The sequence below is a fragment of the Sebastes umbrosus genome, chromosome 14 (assembly GCF_015220745.1).
Source record: "Sebastes umbrosus isolate fSebUmb1 chromosome 14, fSebUmb1.pri, whole genome shotgun sequence".
In the NCBI taxonomy this organism is placed as follows: Eukaryota; Metazoa; Chordata; class Actinopteri; order Perciformes; family Sebastidae; genus Sebastes; species Sebastes umbrosus.
Window position 1 is genome coordinate 28,188,453 of NC_051282.1, and position 22,319 is coordinate 28,210,771.

At 45.7% G+C, this 22,319-nt stretch overlaps 1 protein-coding gene across 2 annotated transcripts; it reads left to right on the forward strand.

Annotated features, from left to right (window-relative positions):
• LOC119501424 (axin-2-like) lies at positions 1–16,250 on the forward strand. 2 transcript variants are annotated; one of them, XM_037791754.1, is made up of 10 exons: positions 1–818; positions 2,871–3,002; positions 5,546–5,648; positions 7,483–7,623; positions 8,280–8,803; positions 8,910–9,086; positions 9,333–9,548; positions 9,665–9,799; positions 10,522–10,671; positions 14,488–16,250. In XM_037791754.1, the coding sequence occupies exons 1-10, from the start codon at positions 1–3 to the stop codon at positions 14,612–14,614; spliced, it is 2,523 nt and encodes an 840-aa protein (XP_037647682.1). In that variant the 3' UTR covers positions 14,615–16,250. The 2 variants fall into 2 exon arrangements, with proteins under 2 accessions (XP_037647682.1, XP_037647683.1); XM_037791755.1 differs by lacking the exon at positions 14,488–16,250 and having other exon boundaries at positions 9,665–9,890; positions 10,522–10,653.
• The last annotated feature ends 6,069 nt before the right edge of the window (positions 16,251–22,319 follow it).

The window sequence follows — 22,319 nt, forward strand, 5'->3', positions numbered from 1 at the left end:
ATGAGCCGGCCGCTTATGGACCACATCTCCAGTAGTTTCCGAGAAGATGCTCCTCGACCCCCAGTGCCGGGGGAGGAGGGCGAGGCGCCCTGCTACCCCGGCAAACTCTCCATGATGAAACCCCCCAAGTCTGCTGTGCTCCTCGGCTCTCCTGGATCCTCTGTAACCCGGAGGAACGAGGATGGTCTCGGGGAGCCGGAGGGCAGTGCATCCCCGGATTCTCCTCTCTCAAGGTGGACAAAGTCGTTGCACTCCCTCCTCGGAGACCAGGACGGTGCACTTCTTTTTCGGACCTTCCTGGAGAGGGAGAAATGCGTGGACACTTTAGACTTCTGGTTCGCCTGCAATGGCTTCAGGCAAATGGACCTAAAGGATACCAAAACGCAGCGAGTCGCCAAAGCAATCTACAAGCGCTACATCGAGAACAACAGCATTGTGGCCAAGCAGCTGAAGCCTGCGACTAAAACCTTCATACGGGATAATATCAAGAGGCAACACATCGACTCTGCGATGTTCGACCAGGCGCAGCTGGAGATCCAGAGCGACATGGAGGAGAACGCATACCAGATGTTTCTGACCTCTGACATTTACCTGGAGTACGTGAGAACCGGAGGAGAAAACCCCAATCACGTCAACTCCAACGGGCTGCTGGGCGACCTGAAAGTTGTGTGTGGATACCTGCCCACGCTCAACGAGGAGGAGGAGTGGAGTTGTGATTTCAAAGCCAAAGCGCTGCTTGGATTGTCGGCGTCGGTGAAGGTGCAGAAGACCACCACCGTGTCCATGAGAGCGGTGGAGGTGATGGAGAGGGGATACAGGTATGGCTGCAACACCTTGTTTTTAAAACTGTATTCATCTTAAAAATGCATTCATTCATGGTTTATTTAATAGAGGATTTAATAGATTTGGTTGCTCTCTTAAAGGTGGTAAAAGTTTGCAGCAGATTTTAAGTGAACTTTACAATTGTCACTTGAAGCTGCTCTGGTGGATCTGCTACAGCTCTGTAGTCTCATGATGTATTTGCAGAAAGGCAAAGATTTTCAGGGCCCTATTGTAAAGACACTATGGATTTTACTACAGACTGGTTGGCCTGGCAGCCAAACCATAGGACTGATGTGAGAAAATCATTGAATGCATGCTCTATAAGTATAAATATTACATTGCAGGCAACTGGAAACCCCTTTTCCTCATGCGTAAAAGTGCTTCTTCTCCAAAATCACTTAAAGTTAGTAGAGAAGTCCCTCCCTGGCTCTCTCTGGCCACTCTCACCATCTCCAGCAGCAGCAGCAGCAGCACTAGCAGCACTAGCAGCCCTCTGCTGGCGCTCGCCTGGATTTCCGGGGCTTTGAAATAGTTGAGCAGAATGAGGGATCGTCTTCCACGGGAAAAGTTCACAGAGCACGGCTGGCTCTGGCCCCAGCCAGCAAATAATAGATGATGACATTGCTATGCTATGCCTCCTCCTCCTGTACCACACTGTCCTCAAGCCCTTTGGCGCAGCGAGAGAGAGAGATATAAATCTATAGCAGATCAACCTTTGATGTTGATGTTTCTATAAGCTTCATTTTGATGCTTATTTAAAAGAGTAAAAATCAAAGTGCACATTGAAACATGCATCCCAAATGATGCTTTTCTTGAGGAGTTTATAGAGCTTTAAAATCAAGGTTTTTCATTTAAAATAGTTTGTTGTTAAAGTGAATTATAAGTTGCACAAAGTTAACTTTTAGGAGTATGACAGGCTGACAGTCAACCTGCTTTGGACAGCTTGTTGTGGAGACTTTCCTACAGTGTGATGCTCAAGTCCTCTTTTAACATGAAGCCCCCCCCCCCCCCTTGTCACCTTAACAGATTTGAAACATGTGGAACCCATTCCTCTCTTTTCCGCTTCCCTCTCCTCACCTCCTCTCATCTGACTTTTTTTAAAAACAAACCCTGAGCGGCAGCAGCTACAGTACAGAATCAACACCCTCCTCCTCCACCACCGCCTCCCCACCCAAACCCTCTTCTTTCTTCCCTCTTTTCTTGTTTGCGTCAATTCTCCTCTGATTCCCCCCCCCCCCCTTCCCTGCCTTCTCCACTTTTATCTTTTCTCCTTTTGAAAACTCAGGGATGGGGACTACGAGGCATGCTTTTGGAGCGAAAGTGAGGGGAAAGAGAGCGGAAAGGAAGGACAGAGAAAGAGGGGAGGGTGGGGGAGTGCACCTCATGAAAGAAAGGGAGGGAGGAGAAAGGATAAATGAGGGGGGTGAGAGAGAGAGAGGCAGGGAGGGAAGAATGCAAGGCCAGCTGTGTTAAATACCTGACTCTTTGCAAGCCCCTCTGAAGGTCAGCCTGGAGCTGGGGGCCTACAGCTTTAGTCCTGCTGGGTCTCTCCCCCCTCTTTTTTTTTTTCCTCTCCCTTCTCTGACACACTCTCATGCTTCCGCTCTATACTTTTTTTTCCTCCTCTTTCGGTCACTCCCCCCATTTTCTCCTCCTCCTCCTCCTCCTCCTGTACCATGGCAAGAATGCATGCACAGCGGGAGATGAATGGCGAGGAAAGAGTGAGTGTGAATGAGAGAAGTGGAAAGAGAGAAATTGTGGGGCTATTTAAGAAGCCATAAATGGGGCATAAGGAGAGAAAACCACAGCTTTCTCAGTGCAGATGAACTTGTGTTTGAAGGGTGGAGGTTGCCAGAGTCACATTCATTCATTACAGGGTGTAGTTGTTGTTGTTGTTGGTAGCAGCAGCAGACAAGGTCACACATGAATCAACCTCTTCAGTGTCAGAAGATGCAACCTGTCTTTGTCACCCACCTGTTGGATACTGTTTCACAGTGTTGTATTAGCATTAATCTGACTTGTGTGTTGTTGTAACCTCCCCCCCCCAGATCGTACAAGAGAGGAGACTCGCTCAACCCCTGCCATGTGGGCTCTTTCGCCCCCGTCAGCAGCACCTACGACAGCGAGGTGTCCAGTGACGCCTTGACGGACGACGCCATGTCCGTGACTGACAGCAGTGTGTAAGTGAATATTAACCAAACATGAGTGTGTGTGCCAACGAATGAGTGAAATCAGGTCTGTGACACCTTCCTTCAACTGGCTGTTGGGAGTCGTAGCCAAACTGGGAGAATGGTTTGATGTAGTGGGAATATTGGTGAATTGTGGCCACTTGGAAACACTTTAAGATGCACTGGAGCGGCCGGGACGAGGCGTGAGTCAGTGCCAAGTCCCATCCCTGTATTATAGACTCTTTTCTTTTAACAATATAGTGTAAATGAAGAGCGACTTTGTGAGTTGAACATGGGAATGAGTATAGAGGCTTCACATCAGCTGACACTGTTATTAAGATAGTTTCACAAAGTAGTGTAGGGTTTAGGGCTGCAACTATGATTATTTTCTTGATTAACTGATTAGTTGTTTGGTCTATAAAATGTTTGATCAGTGTGTCCCAAAGTCCAAGATGACGTCCTCAAATGTCTTGTTCTGTCCACAACTCAAAGTTATTAAGTTTACTGTCATAGAGGAGTAAAGAAACCAGAAAATATTCACATTTAAGAAGCTGGAATCAGAGAATCTAGACTTTTTTTTTCTTAAAAAACTACTCGACGATTAATTTAATAGTTGACAACTAATCGATTAATCGTTGCAGCTCTAGTAGGGCTGCAACTGTTAGCTTCCATATCTGGTTATTACTTCATTGGATTAAGTGATTAAGCTCAGTTTAGTCTATAAAATGTCTGTTCTTGCTAATTTGTTTTGTCTGACTCAATGAAACCGAGAAAAATTCACATGTTAATGACCTTAAAGTGAGCAAATGTTTGGCACTTTTTCTCGCTAAATGACGTATCGGTCAATTATCATAAAACTGTTGCTGATTAACCGCCTCAGGACTGACTAATCAGGGAATTGGCTAATCGTTTCAGCACAAAAAAAAAAGAATTGTGCACAAGCGTCGTGCTTCTGTCCACATGTGGTTTGTGCTTATCTGTGTATGTGCCCGGAGCCTCGTTCTTCAAAAGGATTACTTGGCGTAATCACGTGTCTCTCAAGTGACAGGGCGCTATGAAGTCATTGCGTGGTGCACAGCTCAAGGCCAAGAGCGGCGCTCGGGAGGTCAGCTGGCTTTTGGAACAGAAAGCAGAGAAAAACTTGGTACAAGTTCTTCTTTACCTCATCTCACATGGGAGGCGTCAAGGCCTACGTGGGTGATGTCACCGCCGAAACAGCGAGGTTAACCATGACCAAGCTAAAGACTGGGATGTTCAGTGCAACCAGTGGGCTGGGCTGCACATAAATATGGCAGCTATAAAGAGTTTATTTTTTTTACAACATATCTGTAGACGGCCTTGCTTCAAAGAGGCCGAGGCCCATATAGTCCTATTCTGCTGTACTTTGCCCGGTGCCGTGACAAAGCCCTGGCCACGGGGACACACAACCCCCCCACACACACACACCTCAGTTCCTGCCCACTCTGGCCTTGATCAGAATATCTGTCTCTCTTTAGGTCAGTTAAAAGGACCCATAAACATTTGAATCTCATTTACAGATAAAGAAAAAGAATAGAAAAGGGAAAAAAGCACCGGGGGGAGGAGGCGGTTGGGTGGGAAGAGAAAAGAGAGCGGTGGCGGAGGGGGGATTTTTGCTTATATCTTATTTATGGATTTGCTTGGACGCTGGGGAATGCAGCTGCGCAGACTTCAAACATTACCTTATCTTACAAACCAGCCTTTTGATGTGCGGAGATCAGAGGCTGGCTGCGGCAACGCTTGCCAAATGAAGATTGGGAGGAGGAGGAGGAGGAGGAGGAGGAGGAGGAAGGGTGGGGAGGGGAGGGGAGGGGGGGTGTTGCTTATGCGCATGACTGTGGCATTTCAAAGCAAAAGTGGAAAAGTGCTCCTCAGTTAGGCTAGGTCACCAGGAAACTGCTGTTTAACATGGAGAAAAGACGCTTGTTTCACACTGTCAAGTGCTTCGGTTTGAAGCTTTGCTGTTTTTTTTGTTGTTTGATTAACATTTTTGAGCCAGTCAGCCGTTCAGTCCCTCACATAGATTTAACCAGGTTAGCTGCACCCTTGGGTCCTGTCCTGCAGTAACTCTTTGAATATGTATAATGAGTTGCTAATGCTAACGGTGTCCTCAGCTCAACGTTAAAAAGTCAGCAGGGGAATGCTAATGCTGACACCACTTTTGGCCGGTAGAGCACGCTGACTGCAGAGTGTGTTGTGTTGAAAGGAAAGAGCCAGCAGTTCTGTACCGGAGCCAGAGATGAAAATGAGTGTCATTTCTAGGGCAAACAAAACCTCCTACCACCTCACTCCCAACCACGAAACCCGGTCTGCTCCGACACACAAACGAGACCAGAAACACTGGCGTGATTTACCTCCTGAGTCTTTAGATGGAAAACAAAATGGACGGGAGAATTAATTGATTAGATGAATTCTGGCTTGAGCTGCGTTTGATCTACCCAGTCACCTAATAAGCTCCTTCCTGATTGGCTGTTTGGTCTTAAATGATGTATCTGATTGGGTAATTGACCTTTTTGTGTTGCGTCTGTCCCCCTCAGAGATGGCATCCCTCCGTATAAACTGGGCTCAAAGAAACAGCTACAGAGGGAGATGCAGCGCAACATGAGGATGAACAGCCAAGTCTCTCTGCCTGCTTTCCCTGTAAGTACACAAACACACACACACACACACAAATGCGCACACACAAGTCTTTTTGAACCTGGGTCCCACAGTGTAATTTCCATACCACCCTCTGTTCCGGGTCTCTCTCTTGGTTCTATGAATAGTACCGCGCAAACTGTATTCGGCAATTCAACAACACCAGCAAAGATCTGAAGAGTAACGTCAAAGACCCAGCCTCCCACACACACACACAGAAACACACACACATATGTGCACACACACAAGCCCCCTCGCTACCTTTGGTGTCACCTACACCCCCATTAGGGTTCCTTGAAGTCTGCGGGAGACGAGGGGGGTCTCTAAGCTGTTTATCGCCGCGGCGCTCGGAACACACCGGGGTTTTTTCCTTCCCTACCGATGCTGTAAATATGGAGAAAAAGGGAGAAATGAGGAAGATCTCTGCCGCTTTATCCCGAGGGCTCTGAAATCAGCCCCAACAAAAACACAAAGATACTCAGACACATTCACACGCACATGCACACACACATGCACACGCAGCGCTTTGATCTGAGGATGAATGGAGCAAATGCACAGGGAAGTGACAACTTCCAACAGAGCTGGCCCCCTTTCCCCCCCCCTACATACACACACACACTCAACCAGCCCCCCCTCCCCTAAAAGTGAGGGATCTTAGGGAAGAGTTTGAGCGTGTCATGTGAGCTCTCAGTGGGTCAGAGGGGAGTTTTAAGGCTTCGGGCTGAGAGAAGAACAGGAGCGAAAGTCCGAAACTGAGCTTGTGAAATAAACTTGACGTAACCCCCCCCCCCCATCCCCTCACCCCTTTTTGTCAAATAATGAGACGTGCAGAAACTTGCATGAGGGAAAACATCCACAGATTGTTTCTCGCCGCTCTTCTCTCGCTGTCCCCCTTTTTGCTTTATTTTTTCGCTTTTATTCTTGTTTTGGTTTCCCGTCTGATTTTTGGCGATGGCTTCCATTCCCATGGTGCACCAGCCCCGGGCTCCATCAGACAGCGCCTCTTTCTCTCACTCTTTTTCTCCCCTTCATCCCTACTACAAAGGGATGGGAGAAACAAAAAAGAAAAATCAAGAAAGCCCCTGTGCAAAAATGCAAATAATTTAAGATGTGCACACACACAGACACACACACACACACGCACACACATATTCTCATAGTGTCACTATACTGTACCTCAAAGGTGCCCAGTGTGTGACAAGGGGGGGAATAAATTGCCTCAACCTTTCTGATCTCCCATCCTTTTTTTGGCACCTTTATCTCTTTCCTTCAATCCTTCCCTCTCTTCATTTTCTCTTTCTTCCCCCCCCCCCCCCCCCCCCCCTTTGCGAGCACACATCTCTGCATCTCAACTTCTCCCATTTTTTTTTAATCCCTCATCCTTTCCTCCCTGGAGTTCTCTTCCACCCCCTGTCGATATGTGGCTTTTATTCCTAGATGTAAAGCCACTGCTTCCCATCTATCTATCCCTCCATCCCTCCCTCCACCGCCCTATTCTCCCCCCACTGAGTGTTTGATATTTGACGAGGAAGCCTTTGAAGTGAGCTGACTTTAAAGAGGCCTGCTGATGATGACAGAGGGAACCAGCCGAGGCCTAGCCCAGCATGACCGTACACCAGGCCCCGCCGCCCCTTGAAACAACCCCGTAGCCCTGGGTGCCTATGAGAGAGAGCCCTGATCAGTACCACCAATGGTGGAGCAGGCGCTGGTGGAGAACAATGTAGACCGATGAAGGGGAGAGGAGTACGGCTGTCTTTGTAGAAGCTGAGGAGGGTATCTTGGTCGTGGAGGGATGACACATGATACAATAGCTAACATATCTCCTTCTCTTCAAAAGCGTACTCGCCGTCCTCCCAAGGAGATGGTCCCGATGGAGCCGTCAGAGTTTGCAGCCCAGCTCATCTCCCGCCTGGAGAGCCTGAAGAGAAAGCAGGACACCCTCAACTCTCTGGAGGAGAAGCTGCAGCAGATTCAGGAGGTTTGTATATGAGATTACTGGAAAAATCTACTGGAACGGTGGGGACGCACTGCCCGCATGAGCAGTGCGTGTCTCACACATGGGGTGTCCACACTGGCAGCGTTTCTGCTGCTGTTACTGCCAGCCCTTTCTTTCTACATAGAGTTTGCCTTTCATAATGGTCATTTCATTTCATTATAAGTGCCATATATATTTATTTTAGACAGAAAAAGGTTAAGAAGCGTGTGCTTATTTGTAAATAATAGTTATAATCCACATTAAAACCACGTACTATATTCATTCTTGTGTTAACAAATGAAGGAATTCTGTCCACAAAAAAAAAAATGCTTGAGGGCTTTTATTTTGAAACGAAAGCAGGAAGTGTTATAAGGTATATAAATAAATCTTCAATCTTCAGTCAATATACGGTCAAAAGATCACTTTCACTGTCTGTGACATATTCTACAGATGTCTAGACATTGAAACTAGTAATGTTGCTGGTATGATGTCAATATACAGTCAAAAGATCACTTTCACCGTCAGTTGTTGCTGTGAACCGCTCGCGGTAAAAATAGGCGTGACCTCGAATCTGTAGAAGAGACGCGGGCGGTCTGGACCGGCCATAAGGTGTTTTTATGTAGTTCCTCAGTTGATGATTTTGTATTTCTTGTTACCAGGAGGAGGAAAAAGAAGACACGGAGATGATGGGAAGTGCTCCCCAGCTCTCCCCCCACCCCTTGACCCTCCTCCCCGGCTCCTCTGACGAGGACCCCCAGGCCATTCTGGACGAACACCTGTCCCGCGTCCTGAAGACCCCCGGCTGCCAGTCCCCCGCCGTCATCCGCCACTCGCCTCGCTCCAGCTCCCCAGAGCACCGGCCCATCACACGGGCAGGCTTCGGAATCAAGGCCCTGGTCAGGACGGGGCCCTCCAGTTCTAGTCCCGACCAAGCGGCCATCGCTCTGGCCTTGGGCCCCGGCAGGACTCTCGTGAGCCGGCAGAGCACAAAACACATCCACCACCACTACATCCACCACCACGGCAGTCCCAAGACGAAGGAGCAGATCGAACGGGAGGCGGCGCTCAGGGTGCACGGTCTGTGCTCCAGCAGCGGCAGCGGCGGCGAGTGCCAGCCTTACCAGCGCAGCCGCAGCCTGGGCCGAGAGATGTGTGGCGCCGTCTCACCAGACGACAGCGTCGGGTCAGTTCCAAACAACTCTTTTGAATTCATGTCTCATTTATATCTGGTTTTCTTGTGTTGCATAACAATAAACAATACTAACTCTCTCTCTCTTGCTTCCTTTCAGGCGTTCCAGCTCTCTGTCCAGGCGTGTGTGTCGTTCAGGGGCTGAGGATGGAGTAGCGGAGAGGTGTATGGACGACTGCGGGCCCTTACAGCTGCCCAGCGACACGACAGACCCCACCCAGAACGTGCTGCAGTGGATCCTGGAAAGTAAACGGCAAGGCAGGCACAAGTCTCACAGGTAAGAAGCTGCTGGTACCTGGAGTGCTTTGGTTTTTACTAGGGCTGTTAATCAGTAAAGTTTGGAGCGTTATTTAGCTTCCAAAGAAAGTTACATTTCTTTGGAATTAAAGAAATTAGTGGCGTTAAAATGCGTTAACTTTGACAGTCCTAGTTTTTAACCTAAGTTTCATTTTCGTCTAAGATATCCTAATTTACGTTCCATCATTGCATGTTGTTGATATCTTATTTCCTTCCTCCCTCTCAGTAACCAGAGCACCAAGAAATCCTTCGGAGGCTCCTCTGCGCAGACGCACACGTGGGGTGGCGGCGGAAGCTGTGGCCACCTACGCAGCCACCAGCCGGCCCAGCCATTCATCCAGGACCCGGCCATGCCTCCCCTGCCCCCTCCCAACACTTTGGCCCAGCTGGAGGAGGCCTGCCGCCGGCTGGAGGAGGTCTCCACCAAGACCACCAAGCAAAGGTACACAGAAACTAGAGAGTTGAATATTTGTTTGCTTTCTTCCTTGCTTATGATTTCTAGTTTTTTGAAATATATTATTATTGCTCTTAATAATTCAAGTTGACATGTCTTCCCAGGCATCCAATGTCCAGTCTCCAGCAAGAGAAGAGCCACCTAGTGCCTGTCCAGGGTGAGGGGTCCGTCCCTCTGTCTCTAGCCAATCCCAGCCCCGCTGGCCTCCTCTCAACCAGCCCCGGTCTCCAATCAGAAGAGTACGATGCCTCTAGCGTCCCGCCCTCCCTCTCCTCTCCTCCTCTCTGCTCCTCTTCCTCCTCCTCTCAGCCATAACCTCCACCTTGCAGTGTACTTCTACCCTTTTAACTCTTCCTGCACTGCTCACCGCACATGTTAGGGAGAAAGACATGTGCATAACATACACATCGCACATGTGCACGCCCACATACAGTCACTCAACAGAGAAGGTGACCCCCTTTTTTTGCAAAGCTTATTTTAAGCTTTTTGCACACAGATGCCCAGCTCTGCCTCTGTTTGCATGAATGTTGCGTGTTTGCGCTGGTGTGTGGGGAGTTGTGTAGTCACCGCACCACCTGACTGAGACATCCCTTTCATATATATATGTATCATTTTTTATTGGCTGTCCTTCAGTGAGCTGGCAGTCGGCTGGGGCGAGCAGAGCTTTGCAAAGAGAGCTCCTCTGAAGTGGGCCTACAAAGCCTTGGACATAGCTGAAGGGGAATTGATAATACTGTGCCCCTTCTCCATGCACACACATCACATATGTACACACTTACTGATGGCACTAGGTCACTCGCTCACTAGTGTTCTTCCTCAGCCGGGCTACTGTATCTCTGCTGCTAGATCGCTGTTAAAGTAGAAGCTTTGCTCCGCTTCCAATTTCTCTTTTGATCTTGTTAAATATATCGTGTGTTGTGTCCACTCCTTCTAACACACCCTTCCTTTTGTCTACTTTCAGGGTGAAGGAGTGTAAAAAGGGTTCAGGAGGCGAGACAGTGGTGACGTATTTCTTCTGTGGCGAGGAGATCCCCTACCGGAGGAACATGAAGAGCCACAGTCTCACCCTCGGCCACTTCAAGGAGCAGCTCCGCAAGAAGGGCAACTACAGGTGTGTAGAAATCAGATTACACACAGAGACGTCGGTTTAAAGTTTCACAAGAGTGATGTGATGTGAACTTTTGCCACCGGTGTGCTTCTGTGACATCGTGATTGCCGGCAATAAAACGTTATCAGTTCGTCGGCCTTGATGTAAAAACAAATGATTGAGAACAAACTGTCGCCTTTCGGAGTATAAACAAAACTTGCAGACGCCATACAGGTCTCAGTATCTTCAGTGGTACGGGAGCTTTATGGCTTGAGTTTGAAGTCTGAGATCATTAAGCTACATCCACACTGATATGTTTTAAAACGAAAATGATCTCCATCCATACTACCACGCCTCAAAACACATATCACATGACTGCTCCTCGTAGGGTTGATAACGCCGCTGGACACTGGAATAAACGCAAAGCAACGCTTGTAATTCGTTATCCTTTTTGAAGTTGTCGAGGCTGATGTCATTTGGTTTCTTCCGGAAAAAAGTGATGGGGGTGGGACGAATCAGGGGACGGACACGTCGTGACCGATGAGACCGCATCGAGAAGCGATCATGTGTGTCTGCGTCATTGTTTTTAAAGTTCTCTGTTTCTGCCCGTCCAGACTGAAACGCAACCCCAGAGTTTTTACAACAGCGTTTTCAAATGTGTCCATTTTTAAGGGCTTGAAAACGCCGGAGTAGCGTGAACGCCAGGCATAAACACAGCAAAGGTTTTGCGTTTTCAAAACGTAATAGTGTGGCTGTCGCCGTAGTGTCATCTGACATTTAAGATCAAACTATTTCAGATGAATCTCACCTGGCCGGGTTAAAGGAAACCACAAACTGAAATGTTAGCTAGCTGAAAGGCTACAAGCTACACCGGCATCTCGTGGTAAAATGTGGTCAGCGCCTGTGTGACCAGAAAGATCTGATATGTTTTATTGGTGTTTATCCGTGTCTATGTGGGGCACCGTTATCACCGTTTGTTTCTATGTGTGTGTGCAGTCAGATGGAGTCCTCTGTGGTGGAGGGGGGGTGCAATGAAAAGGAAAGGACAAGAGGGAGGGTGGGTGGTGCGGGGGTTAGTGGAAGAGTTTGAACTGCAGCGATTTGGGTCCCATCTGGTATTGATTTCCATGCTAAGGCACACTTAATACACACGGCTTTGAAGCCCCGGCCTCTTTCATTTCAACCAACAAAGACTCACACAAATGGCCAGCGTGCAAATTCTTCACTGATGCTATCAGGGACTCGTTTTTTTTTTCCTGCCCTGGTGTGTGTGTGTGTGTGTGTGTGTGTGTGTGTTTGCGTTGAACATGCACAATGTTTACACATGTTGTAATCATTTTATGGATATTTTTTGAAAGGCAGATTGTTAAATGCCAGATTCGCTTGTTTGCTGTACTTCAGGGCCGCGGCTGAGGCCGCCGCCGCTGCTTCGATGTGTGTTTGCAGAGAGAGAGAGAGAGAGAGATTTTTATTCTTGATTGCTCCTTTCCAGTTGGCGTTAAGATCAAACGTGTATTGTTTAGGCTGCCCTGGTCTCTGGGATAAGCACAGCTTCGAGTATTGTGTTAATAATTACAGTTATCAAACTATTTTTTGAGCGGAAAAAAGCAACGTCTTCCTGTCCAGATGTGTGCAGCGTTTTTTGGAATCAACAAATGTGACAAGCATTTAGCTCCAAGTTCTCCACATCTGTCTGTTTGCTCCCCCCACCACCACCACCCCGTCTTCACCCACCTCTCTTTTCTTTCTCTCTGGCTCGCTGTCTCTGTTCCTGTGTCATACCATCCACATTTTTTGGAGAGAGAGCCGCGCGGCGCTTTAATAGCAGCCAGAGAATGTGTGGAGTTGGGTCATTTCAACATGGCAGCGGTTCAACAAAGAACAGTACTGCCGGGCCCTGCCAGACGATATTGGTGCCAGATGTCAGTGCGAACGGAGAGAGAGAGAGAGAGAGAGAGAAGGGGAGAAGGGGGGAAAAACAGATCTAGCCACATAAAACATGTTCCAGTGGAAATTCAGGCTCTCTCTGTCTCTGTCTGTCTCTCTCAGCAGAAAAAGATCATGGCTCTTTGAAGCTTTTTTTTAAAGAGTAGGACGGCTCCACTTTTTCTTTTTCTTTTTTTTTTTCCCTTCCTCCTCCAGATAGGAAAGGAGGATACAATTATCAGGCGTGTCTCGTGCTCTTTCATGTCCTCTTATTTATCTATTTACTCGCTTTTATTTTCCTGAGAGAGACCTCTTGTACTCCGTTTAGTTGAAGCCTTCCTGTGTTTCTGTTTTTTATTAGCGGCTGACCACCCTCGCGCTGATCGGAGCGGCGCATGTGCACTCGGTGCGCTATAGCTCTCGTTTTATAAGTATTGCATGTTTCGACTTTGTCAGCCTCCCGTCTCATTAAAAACAAAATGCTCACAAACATACCCGCATTCCAGTCACCCCACACATGGAGCGAATGGAGGCATTTTTCCATTACATAGTTAATGAGTGGATTCTGAGACACCCCAACCAGCCCACCCCTGCTGGTTTCTCTTCCTCTAAAATGAGGATGGGGGGGTTGCATCATTAATGGCCCAGTGAAGTCATGGCTGACGAGAAGCCCCTCCTTAGATTTTACTTTTTTCTTCCCCACACACACACACACACACACACACACACACACACACACACACACACAGAGAAAGTTGTCAGTCGGCTGCCCTTCCTATAGCTCCCAGCGAGAGCTCACGCTATCAACGGGGGTAAGGAAGGACACAGTGTACCGCTCGCCTCTTTCTCCTCCTCCACTTTGTCTCCGTTCTTTCCTTTGTCCCCCCCGTAATAATGAAACGGCGACGAGGAGCGAGTGAAAGCCCGTGCATGTGTGTCCTCCTAACGTGGGTGTGTAGGAGTCGGGGGGTTAATGACAGGCAGACTTGCAGGCACCCAAAATTTCAGCCTTTGTCAAAGGACCCCTTCATTTGCACGCTGGCCTAATTGGCCCCTGTTAGCCGGGGCCAAACTCCCAACAACACGATGGAGTAAAAGGAAAGGAAAGGGAAAGAGAAGGAATAGAGGGAGGGAGCGTCTTATTTTAGACTTTTTAGCAGCAGGTTCCACCCCAGCCAGAGAAGTCAGTCTGTAGCTCAGCAGGCTCGGTTGATTGTGTACCGAGTGGCTTTTCATGGATGGCGGAAATGAGGCATCATGTTTAAAAAAAAAAGGTCAAAGGAGGCGGCAACAAGCTGTTTGACTTTTAAGGTCTTTTATCTCAGAAAGCTTAAAGTTGAAGTAGGAGAGAATGGAGCAAATATGATTTTAAAAAGTTATTTTTATAAAATGGTCGCTATATCCTGACAGACAGTAGTGCATGAGACAGGTAATCTGAAAAAAAATCATGTGCCTCTGGTTTCCTCCGATGCTCCTAATAGCATCTGCAGGATTACACAGACCGGAGGAAAACAACCAATCAGAGCCGATCTAGAGTCTGCCGTCCAGCTGTTGTCCATGAGAGCCACGAGTCAATCTTTCGCAAACTCCGACCAAACGGTCAAATTAGGCAGAAAGTTTGTGACCCGGCAGCCACGTTGAGATCTTTTGAGGAAATACCAAGCACCGCCCACCAGCCGGAGCACAGCCAATAGGAACGCTCTCTCTCTCTCTCTGAAATGACCTGTGATTGGTCAAAGCCTGAAAGCAGAAGTCTAGTTTTCTCTCGGAACACTTGAATTACAATATGCTGAAAGGTTATTATGGTATTTTTGCCCAATGATGCCAAAACATGATTGGCTATTGAAGCTTTAATGTTTCTTGAGTCATGAAGACTTTGGGTGTTAACTCTCTCTTCTCGTCTCTCTGTTGCAGGTACTACTTCAAGAAGGCCAGCGATGAGTTTGAGTGTGGTGCGGTGTTCGAGGAGGTGTCAGACGACGGCTCCTTGCTGCCCACCTACGAGGGCAAGATCCTGGGCAAGGTGGAGAGGATGGAGTGAGACCTCCCCCCCCCCTCCCCTCCCCCTACACCCTCCATGCTGTTGTGGATTATACAGACGCTTCACACCTCCATGGATGTACTCCCTTCGTATGCTCACACACACACAGAGCGTATGTCTTTTTAAGCTACGACTGGAGACGCAGTTGAAGGAATGTCAACGAGGTTTTGGGCAGATGGATCTGGACGCACGATGGACAAGGAGGACAAGTCATCGCTATTACAGGACTATCACGTGAAGAGCCCTGCCTCGAAGTGAAGAAAATAAAAGACTTGTGTGTTGCTGGACTGAAACGTCTCCGTGTTTCCAGAAGAGAAAACTCTACAGAGACTCTAGGTGAATGACCACTCCTCAAAGAAGCGGGGGCAGGCGGGTTCAAATCTGAGACTTGACCGCCTACCCAACCCCGCACTGTGCTAGCATCCCACTAGCACAACCGCTAATATGTATATGCAGATATACATGTACATTGCATTGTATTGTGATGCTCGTATTGCTGTGTAAAGATTTCTATTGCTATTTATTGGAAATGTCCCAGCCCCGACTCTTCTTATTCCTCCATGGACAAGCTGCTTGGAGTTGGAGAAACTTCTCCAATTTTTCCCACATCCGTGATTTTATTTTTCTTCCCTTCTGAGCGTCAGTTCTCAAGCAAAGGAAATGGGTTTTATTCATTTTCTGCCCCTCATATTGAACTGTAAACTTCAAAAATACCTCTTTAAAAAAAACAAATCCACTCCTGTTCTTGGAGGTTTTAGCGGGACATCACGTCCGATCTCTTGGCTTTGGAGAGCTTTACTGCTGAAGCTTTGAGAATGGCTCTCTTATCACTTAAAACAAAGTTTGATAATATATTTACTACTGCAGTGCTGTTTGTGGCCGTGTCCCCATCTGCTCAGAGTGTACTACGAAGAAATGAAAAAAAAAAGAAAAGAGGAACAAAAATGCTATTAAACGTTTTAATTCCCAACTCTGGGACGCTGCCCAGCTAGCCTTGATCTGTCGCGTCTTAGTGCCTTTGTTTCAGTGGCGCAGGCATCGCACAAATAGCCTACGTATTTACTAAAGAGGAAACTGCCCTGAACAGGTCCTAGAGTCCCCAAAATGTGTTTACACCCATATTAATATTTACCAACAAAAAGCTCTATAACGTGCTCCCCAACGTGCTTACCTATGTGATTGTGTGACTGAGTTGCTTTAGAGTAGGGTTACTCTGTGTGTATTAAACCTGCACTATGAGCTGCAGGTGATAATGATGGTGGTGATATATATACATATATATACATATCTATATATATATATATATATATTATAGACACTATGTCCATAGTGTTTGAATCGAGTACAGTAGCTGTGCCTACATGGATTCTTGCCGTGTTTTACCCAGTTTTCAGGGTCCTATTACTCCCTTGGTTTTCACAAGGGGCCTTATGTTGAAAAGATATTTTTATGCCTTTTAGTATCCGTTTCATCATGTTTTATGTTTTATAATATTTTTCATGGCTTCCTTGGCTCCACTTGTAAACTGTAAATTATGCGTTCTATAGAGCTCAGTTGAAAAAGATGCCTCGGTACTTTAATTATTGTAATTATGAAGAGATGTAGCCTTTATTAAAATGTTCTATTTTTCAAATTAGCAAATGGCTTCCTATGGTTTTTGTGTGTGTCTTGTGATGGGGGAGGTTAGGGGATGTGTGTGTGTGTGTGTGTGTGTGTGTGTGTGGAGTAAATCTCACCACACACACACCCCCGCTGCGGAGAGTGCAACTCGTTGGATCCGGTGAGAAATCTCCGCAAGATTTGCATCCATTATCAGCTCTTAATTTACTCCCTGTTGGAAATTAAAACATGCAGCATTAATTTGGCCACCAGAGCCTCTGTGTGTTTTACTCTAAGAGGGAGAGGGAGAGAGAGGGAGAGAGAGAGAGAGAGACGGAGCGTATCTAAGTGTGTGTTAATGAGACGTTTTGGCGAATGCGTGCCATAAGTACATTTGAGCCAGCTGTTTACACGGTTAACCGTCGGGCCTCCTGTGGCCCTTCATGAACTGTGTGTGAGTGTAATGGGCTCTTTTGCTCCGACTCAGTTAGGGTCTCACAGGGTGGCTGAAAACATGAATGTAAATTACAGGCTTTAGGATTAAATTCTGCCTTTTAAAGGAGAGGTTCACATATTTTCAAGTCTGTCTTATTACAAAAGTCAGGTGCCCGTATGAACATTTTAACAGGTTCTGCTTTAATCACTCCTCCTGTTCATACGGGTCATTAAAACACCCCGTCCTATAGTGCATCTGTAAAGTAAGTGATGGACACAATCCACAGTCCTCATTGTGTGCAAAAATGTAATTTGTAAGTTAGACAAATCAAGTGGGTATCTTCCAAAGTTAGACATTTAGTACAAAATTCATCTTTTTCTTACTATGTTTCCATGGCAGCTCAACAGGGAAACACAAAGAGTGAATTTTGTACTAAAAAGACAATTATTTTGGATGATACCCACTTGATTTGTCTAACTTAGAACGAATTCACACCAGAGAAGCGACGAAGTGCTGCCATGCAATGTCCATGAAAAGCTGCAGCTCAGCGAGTTGCAGCCGTCTGATTCTGCAGCGAAGTGCAACCAAATAAAAGTTGGGTGCCAGAAAGTGCAGCCAGAGAGGACCCGCAGCCAATCAGTAAACAGATCCTGTGACATGTTGACCTGTGTTTAAAAGAATGTCTTCCTGCCTTAAATCCATTAACACTATGGGGTGTAACAATACATCGATCTGGATCGATATATCGATTCAATAATCAACGATCCAGTATCATCAATGCAAAGTGAAAATATCGATATGTATCATCATCTTTAAGATACGCCTTTACTTTGAAATCATCATTTTATAGTTATTCTTTTTATTAAAAAAGATTAAAATTGTCAAATTTCTGTGAGTTGATATAAATGTAACTGATTGTGTTAAATGATATCGTCTCATATCGATCGCCGGCCTCTGAATAGACTTTGTGATATCAACCAATATCGTATCGTTGTCCAAAGAATCAATATAATAATATCATATCACGATGAAACTTGTGATTTGCACCTCAAATCAACACGCCTCCTGGCCGCAGAAAAATGTAATTATTGCGACGAGCCGCGCTTCGCTGCTGCCTGCTGTGAATTCAGCGTTACACGACTGAAGCCTCATATGAGCTTAGGAAAAAAGTGGAATATGTTTTTGCACAAAACGAGGGGATTTTAACCATCACTTACATTGATAATGCATCAGGAAATAAAAAAATAGAGGCACCTGACTATTGTTGTAAGAGAGATTTGAAAAATTGTGAACCATCCTTTAATTGCCCGACACAATTTATAATATTTATACACACTGAAGGTCACACCACCACCAGGTAAATCTCAGGTATGAACTCATTTGTAGGTAAAATGAAAAGCTATAAATAAAACTAGAAGCTCCAAAATACCGAAAATCATTGATCATATATAGTCAGAAAATGAAACATCTACTCTTTAAAGGCAAGTGTTTTACTACATTTTTCTTATTGTCAACAAATCTCATTAAAAGACTAAAATAAACTGCACTCTTCCCTTTTTCACAGCAGCCATGTTGACATGACATCACAGGGTGAACACAGGTGTAATTAATAACCATGATTAGAGCAGCCCCGTTCCATTCAGGTGTGCCAGGGCTCTGGTATTGTGCATGCTGGATCACTGGGATGGCTTTGGCTACACAGACTTGTTAAACGGATCGTCTCCTTCAAGGTTTTGGTCTTTTCATTGGATTTGTTGACGATAGAAAAAAAACAGAATATCACCAGGATTATACTTTAATATCAAACATCATAAACTAAATCTATCCAGTTGGAGACACGCAGTTGTGTAAGCTGTAAGGAAAGCTATAGGATCATAGTGCACGCCATCAGCCTACATTACATGATACTTTATTTAATTTAAATATGTAATGGCTTATAGCTTCACACACATGCACACTGCTATCTTCACACACATTCTGCACACGGCGCTCCTCTGCCACCCCTCGCTCCTTTTAAAGTTTCATTGCTAAGAGTGTTGCTTACGCTGCCTTTCATATTGAAAGGGCATCATGATATTGTTAAAATACCATTTTCAGCCCTTTCATCAGCAAAGGTCAGTGCATACACTTGAAGGCCATCCTTTGGACTCTTTAGAACTAAGAGGCTCTCACTCAGCGGCGCTCCGCTGTCAGAAGGCCTTGTGAACCCGTCTTTGTGTGGAGGGCTATTTTAGATGGGGTCATCTTTTTGAAGAGTGCGCTGGGCTAGGTGGACTCCAGACTGCTATTCAAACACGTAGGTGCTTTTTTTTTTGGGTGGCGTATTAAGATTTGGGGGCATTTGAGTGGTTCCTAAAAAGTGCTTTGACAAAGAGGAGTTTATTTGTGTGACTTCAATCTTTAGTCATAAGGTTACAGAACGTTATTTGTTCTGTGCTTCTGATTCACCGCCCACATCTCTGTTTCTCTTTTGGCGAAGAAGTGAAAAAGAAAACACAATATTAGTCTGATGAAATAACCTTAACTTAAGATCCACTTACAGCTTTTAATCACATCTTAATCAGAGTATGGAGTTTGCTCAGTTTTCACGGCCACCTGTGATCTTATAGCTAAAGATAAATACTTATGTCACGTGATGCATGGCCAGATTAAGCTGTTTGGGGGTCCAGGGTAAAACATGTTGGGTCCCTGATGCCTCCAAATTCCAGTCAAATACTTCTTATATCATGCACAGAGACCTTGAAACCAACCACTACTACCATACCTGCCCTGTCTCCTAAAAATTACCCTCCCATACAACTAAACTGCATTCTCAATTACGTTTGGAATGAAACATATGTTTGTAAGTCCGCGGACGGCCGCGGCAAGTGACGTAGGAGAATGAGCGACACGCAGACCAGGTGACGTAGTAGAACGAAACTGACGAGTTCTATTCATTAAAGAAAGTTGATTTAATAAAAAAAAAAAAAAAAGACTCATTTAATACACTGAATCCCCAAATTGAGGATTTTGTTTGAGGATTTGTAATTTATTTTGGGTGATGACGTCGGGGTAGATACAAGTAGGGGGGGCTTCAAGGAAAATAGGTTGGGAACCACTAATTTACAAGATACTGTAGGGCCACAGGATGTTTTAATTACACATGCCCCAGTTTATATCAGTGGTGATAATTCCCAAACAAATTTGCAAGTAATCAAATTACCAAATGACACACAGCAAACTGGGCCACTGGAGGTCTGAGGCCACGGGGCAGTTTCACACACATTGCTCATTGGTAATCCAGCTTGATGGAATGAAAAATTAGTCAATTTCATGCCAACTGAGAAAACTCCATCGCTGATAAAAAAACAAAACATGAGACGAGTAAGTAAATTGAAATGAGTTTCCGTCTGATTTTCAGCCCAACATCCCCGTAATCACACAATGTTTTCCAGCTTTATGTCACATCCATACGTTGTTGATCTCAGGATGGACTCATCTCATACAACGAGTACCGACAGCTATCTGGGCCACTCGCTGTTCACCACGTTAAGAAATGAGCTGTAATGAATTGGCACGACTTTGTGCCAACCTGCCACCTCACCCTCTCACCCCCCCCATGTCCACATCTCTGCCTGCTATTGTTCCTCCCTCACCCCCTTCCGATGATATCCAACGTCTGCTACCTGTCCCGCCCACATGAGGCGAGATCAAAGGCTCTGACTGTGAACAACGGCACACAGGAACCTAAACAGGAAGTGGAGCTGGGATCACACAGATGCGCTTTGATTGGCGGAGGCAAGGCTTTGACGTCCTTATGCAGTCATGACTGCGCTATAGTCTCTTTCCAAAATGGGTCGTTATAGTACAAAAGAACAGTGTTGGATGACCTGACAGCCATACTTGAGTAAAAGTACAGATATCTAACCAGAAAATTACTCAAGTAGAAGTTAAAGTCACCTATTAGAATATTACTGGTTAAAAGTCTTAAAGTGTGATATTTACTGTACGTAAGTATCAAAAGTAATTTTCTGATAGTAAATATACTGTACTTAACAGTAAAAGTAAAAGTAAATGTTAGTAAGTCAGAATTTTGAGATTTATGGAGTTTATGGGGCAGTAAAACATATGAGAAATGAATATTCACCTCCCGTTCACTTCCATTCTACACGAGCGAAAGTGCGAAAAAAAACATTTGCTTCCGGTTGTGAAGCAAATTTGCATCTTTGCATTCGAAATGCAGTTCACTTTGGTGACTTTTTAGTCCGAAAAAATCGCCTCGGCCTGCATTCACACGTGTGACCGTGCCCTTATTATTCCTTAACATGTACACCACCTTAAAAACAGAGGCTACATTACACTTGAAGAAAAACGAGGTCGCCACCACTTTATTTTAAAGAGCAAAATCTGACCTGCAGCCCGCCTGGACTTGAGCGGGGATCGAAACTTAACTACGGATTTGAGAGCACTTTGTTTGCGCTTATTGTGGATGATGTTAACTGCAAGCTAGGACCACTGATTCGCCAAACACTTCTTGCTTGTAATAATACGAAGTAACAAACGTGTTTAGGGGAAATGTATCGGAGTAAAAGTACACATTTTATTTAGGAAATGTAGTGGTAAAAGTGAAAGTTGACAGAAGTATAAAAACTCAAGTAAAGTACAAATACTCACAAAAAATATGAAGTATTATTACTTTGTTACATTACACCACTGCAAAAAAGATGTGACCTATGACCTCCTTCAAAGAAAATCCATTACAAAGCAATGGAGAAGCCTTTATCAGACGTTGCAACTAGTCTGAAATATGAAGGATTTTATTACAATACGGTTGAAAACACAAAGTCTAAAACATGAAACCAGAGCACAGCTGAGCCATGGGAAAAAACTCTGCTCACTGTCTGTCACCGCCAACCTCAACCTCATTTAAATACACTCCAATCATTCCACCATAGACGGATACGCGAGAGTGAGACCCCCAATTTTGGGTCCTGAACCCCTTCATTTGGAACCTGGATCAGCCGTGCGAGTTGTTCCACACAGGCATCGACCCAGACAGCCATGGGACTGTGGTCAACCAGGGGGCCTCGCCTGGAACCCGGCCAGGCGCCACTGTGGTAGCTGATCCCCCCCACCTACCATGTGACCAATCACGTGACTCCATACAGCTGCTCTAACCAATGACAGACTCTCGCGCCTTCAGCGTCGACCGATGCTAAATTCGCCGACATGTTTAGATGACAGCCGCTTGGCCACGAAGAACCAGAACCTATCCATCAAAAAGAAATTAACAGGCATCTTACAGACTGTTTAAATGTAGTATTACTGAAAGAGTGCAATCATTTAGATGTGCATTAATGGAGAGTGAGGTAATAGAGAATACCATTAGAGAAGATATCCTATGTCTACAAGCTTGGAACAATACATTGCTCCTGTTTTTAGAAGACATGGTCATTTAATGACCAACATCTGTGACCAAAACATTTGAAGGCTGAAACAAATCTTCCAAAGTATCAGTCTTTTTTCCCTCCCTGACAGAAAGAAAAGATATTATATTTCCCTCCATAATCACAGGGCAAGAATCTGAAGAGATTATGTATCTCACAAATGCTTTGGGAAATGAAGAAGACAGGAGTTTGATGTTGAGGACCTGAAACCCGATCCGCCGCCGGTGCAGCGCGGCGGTATCGG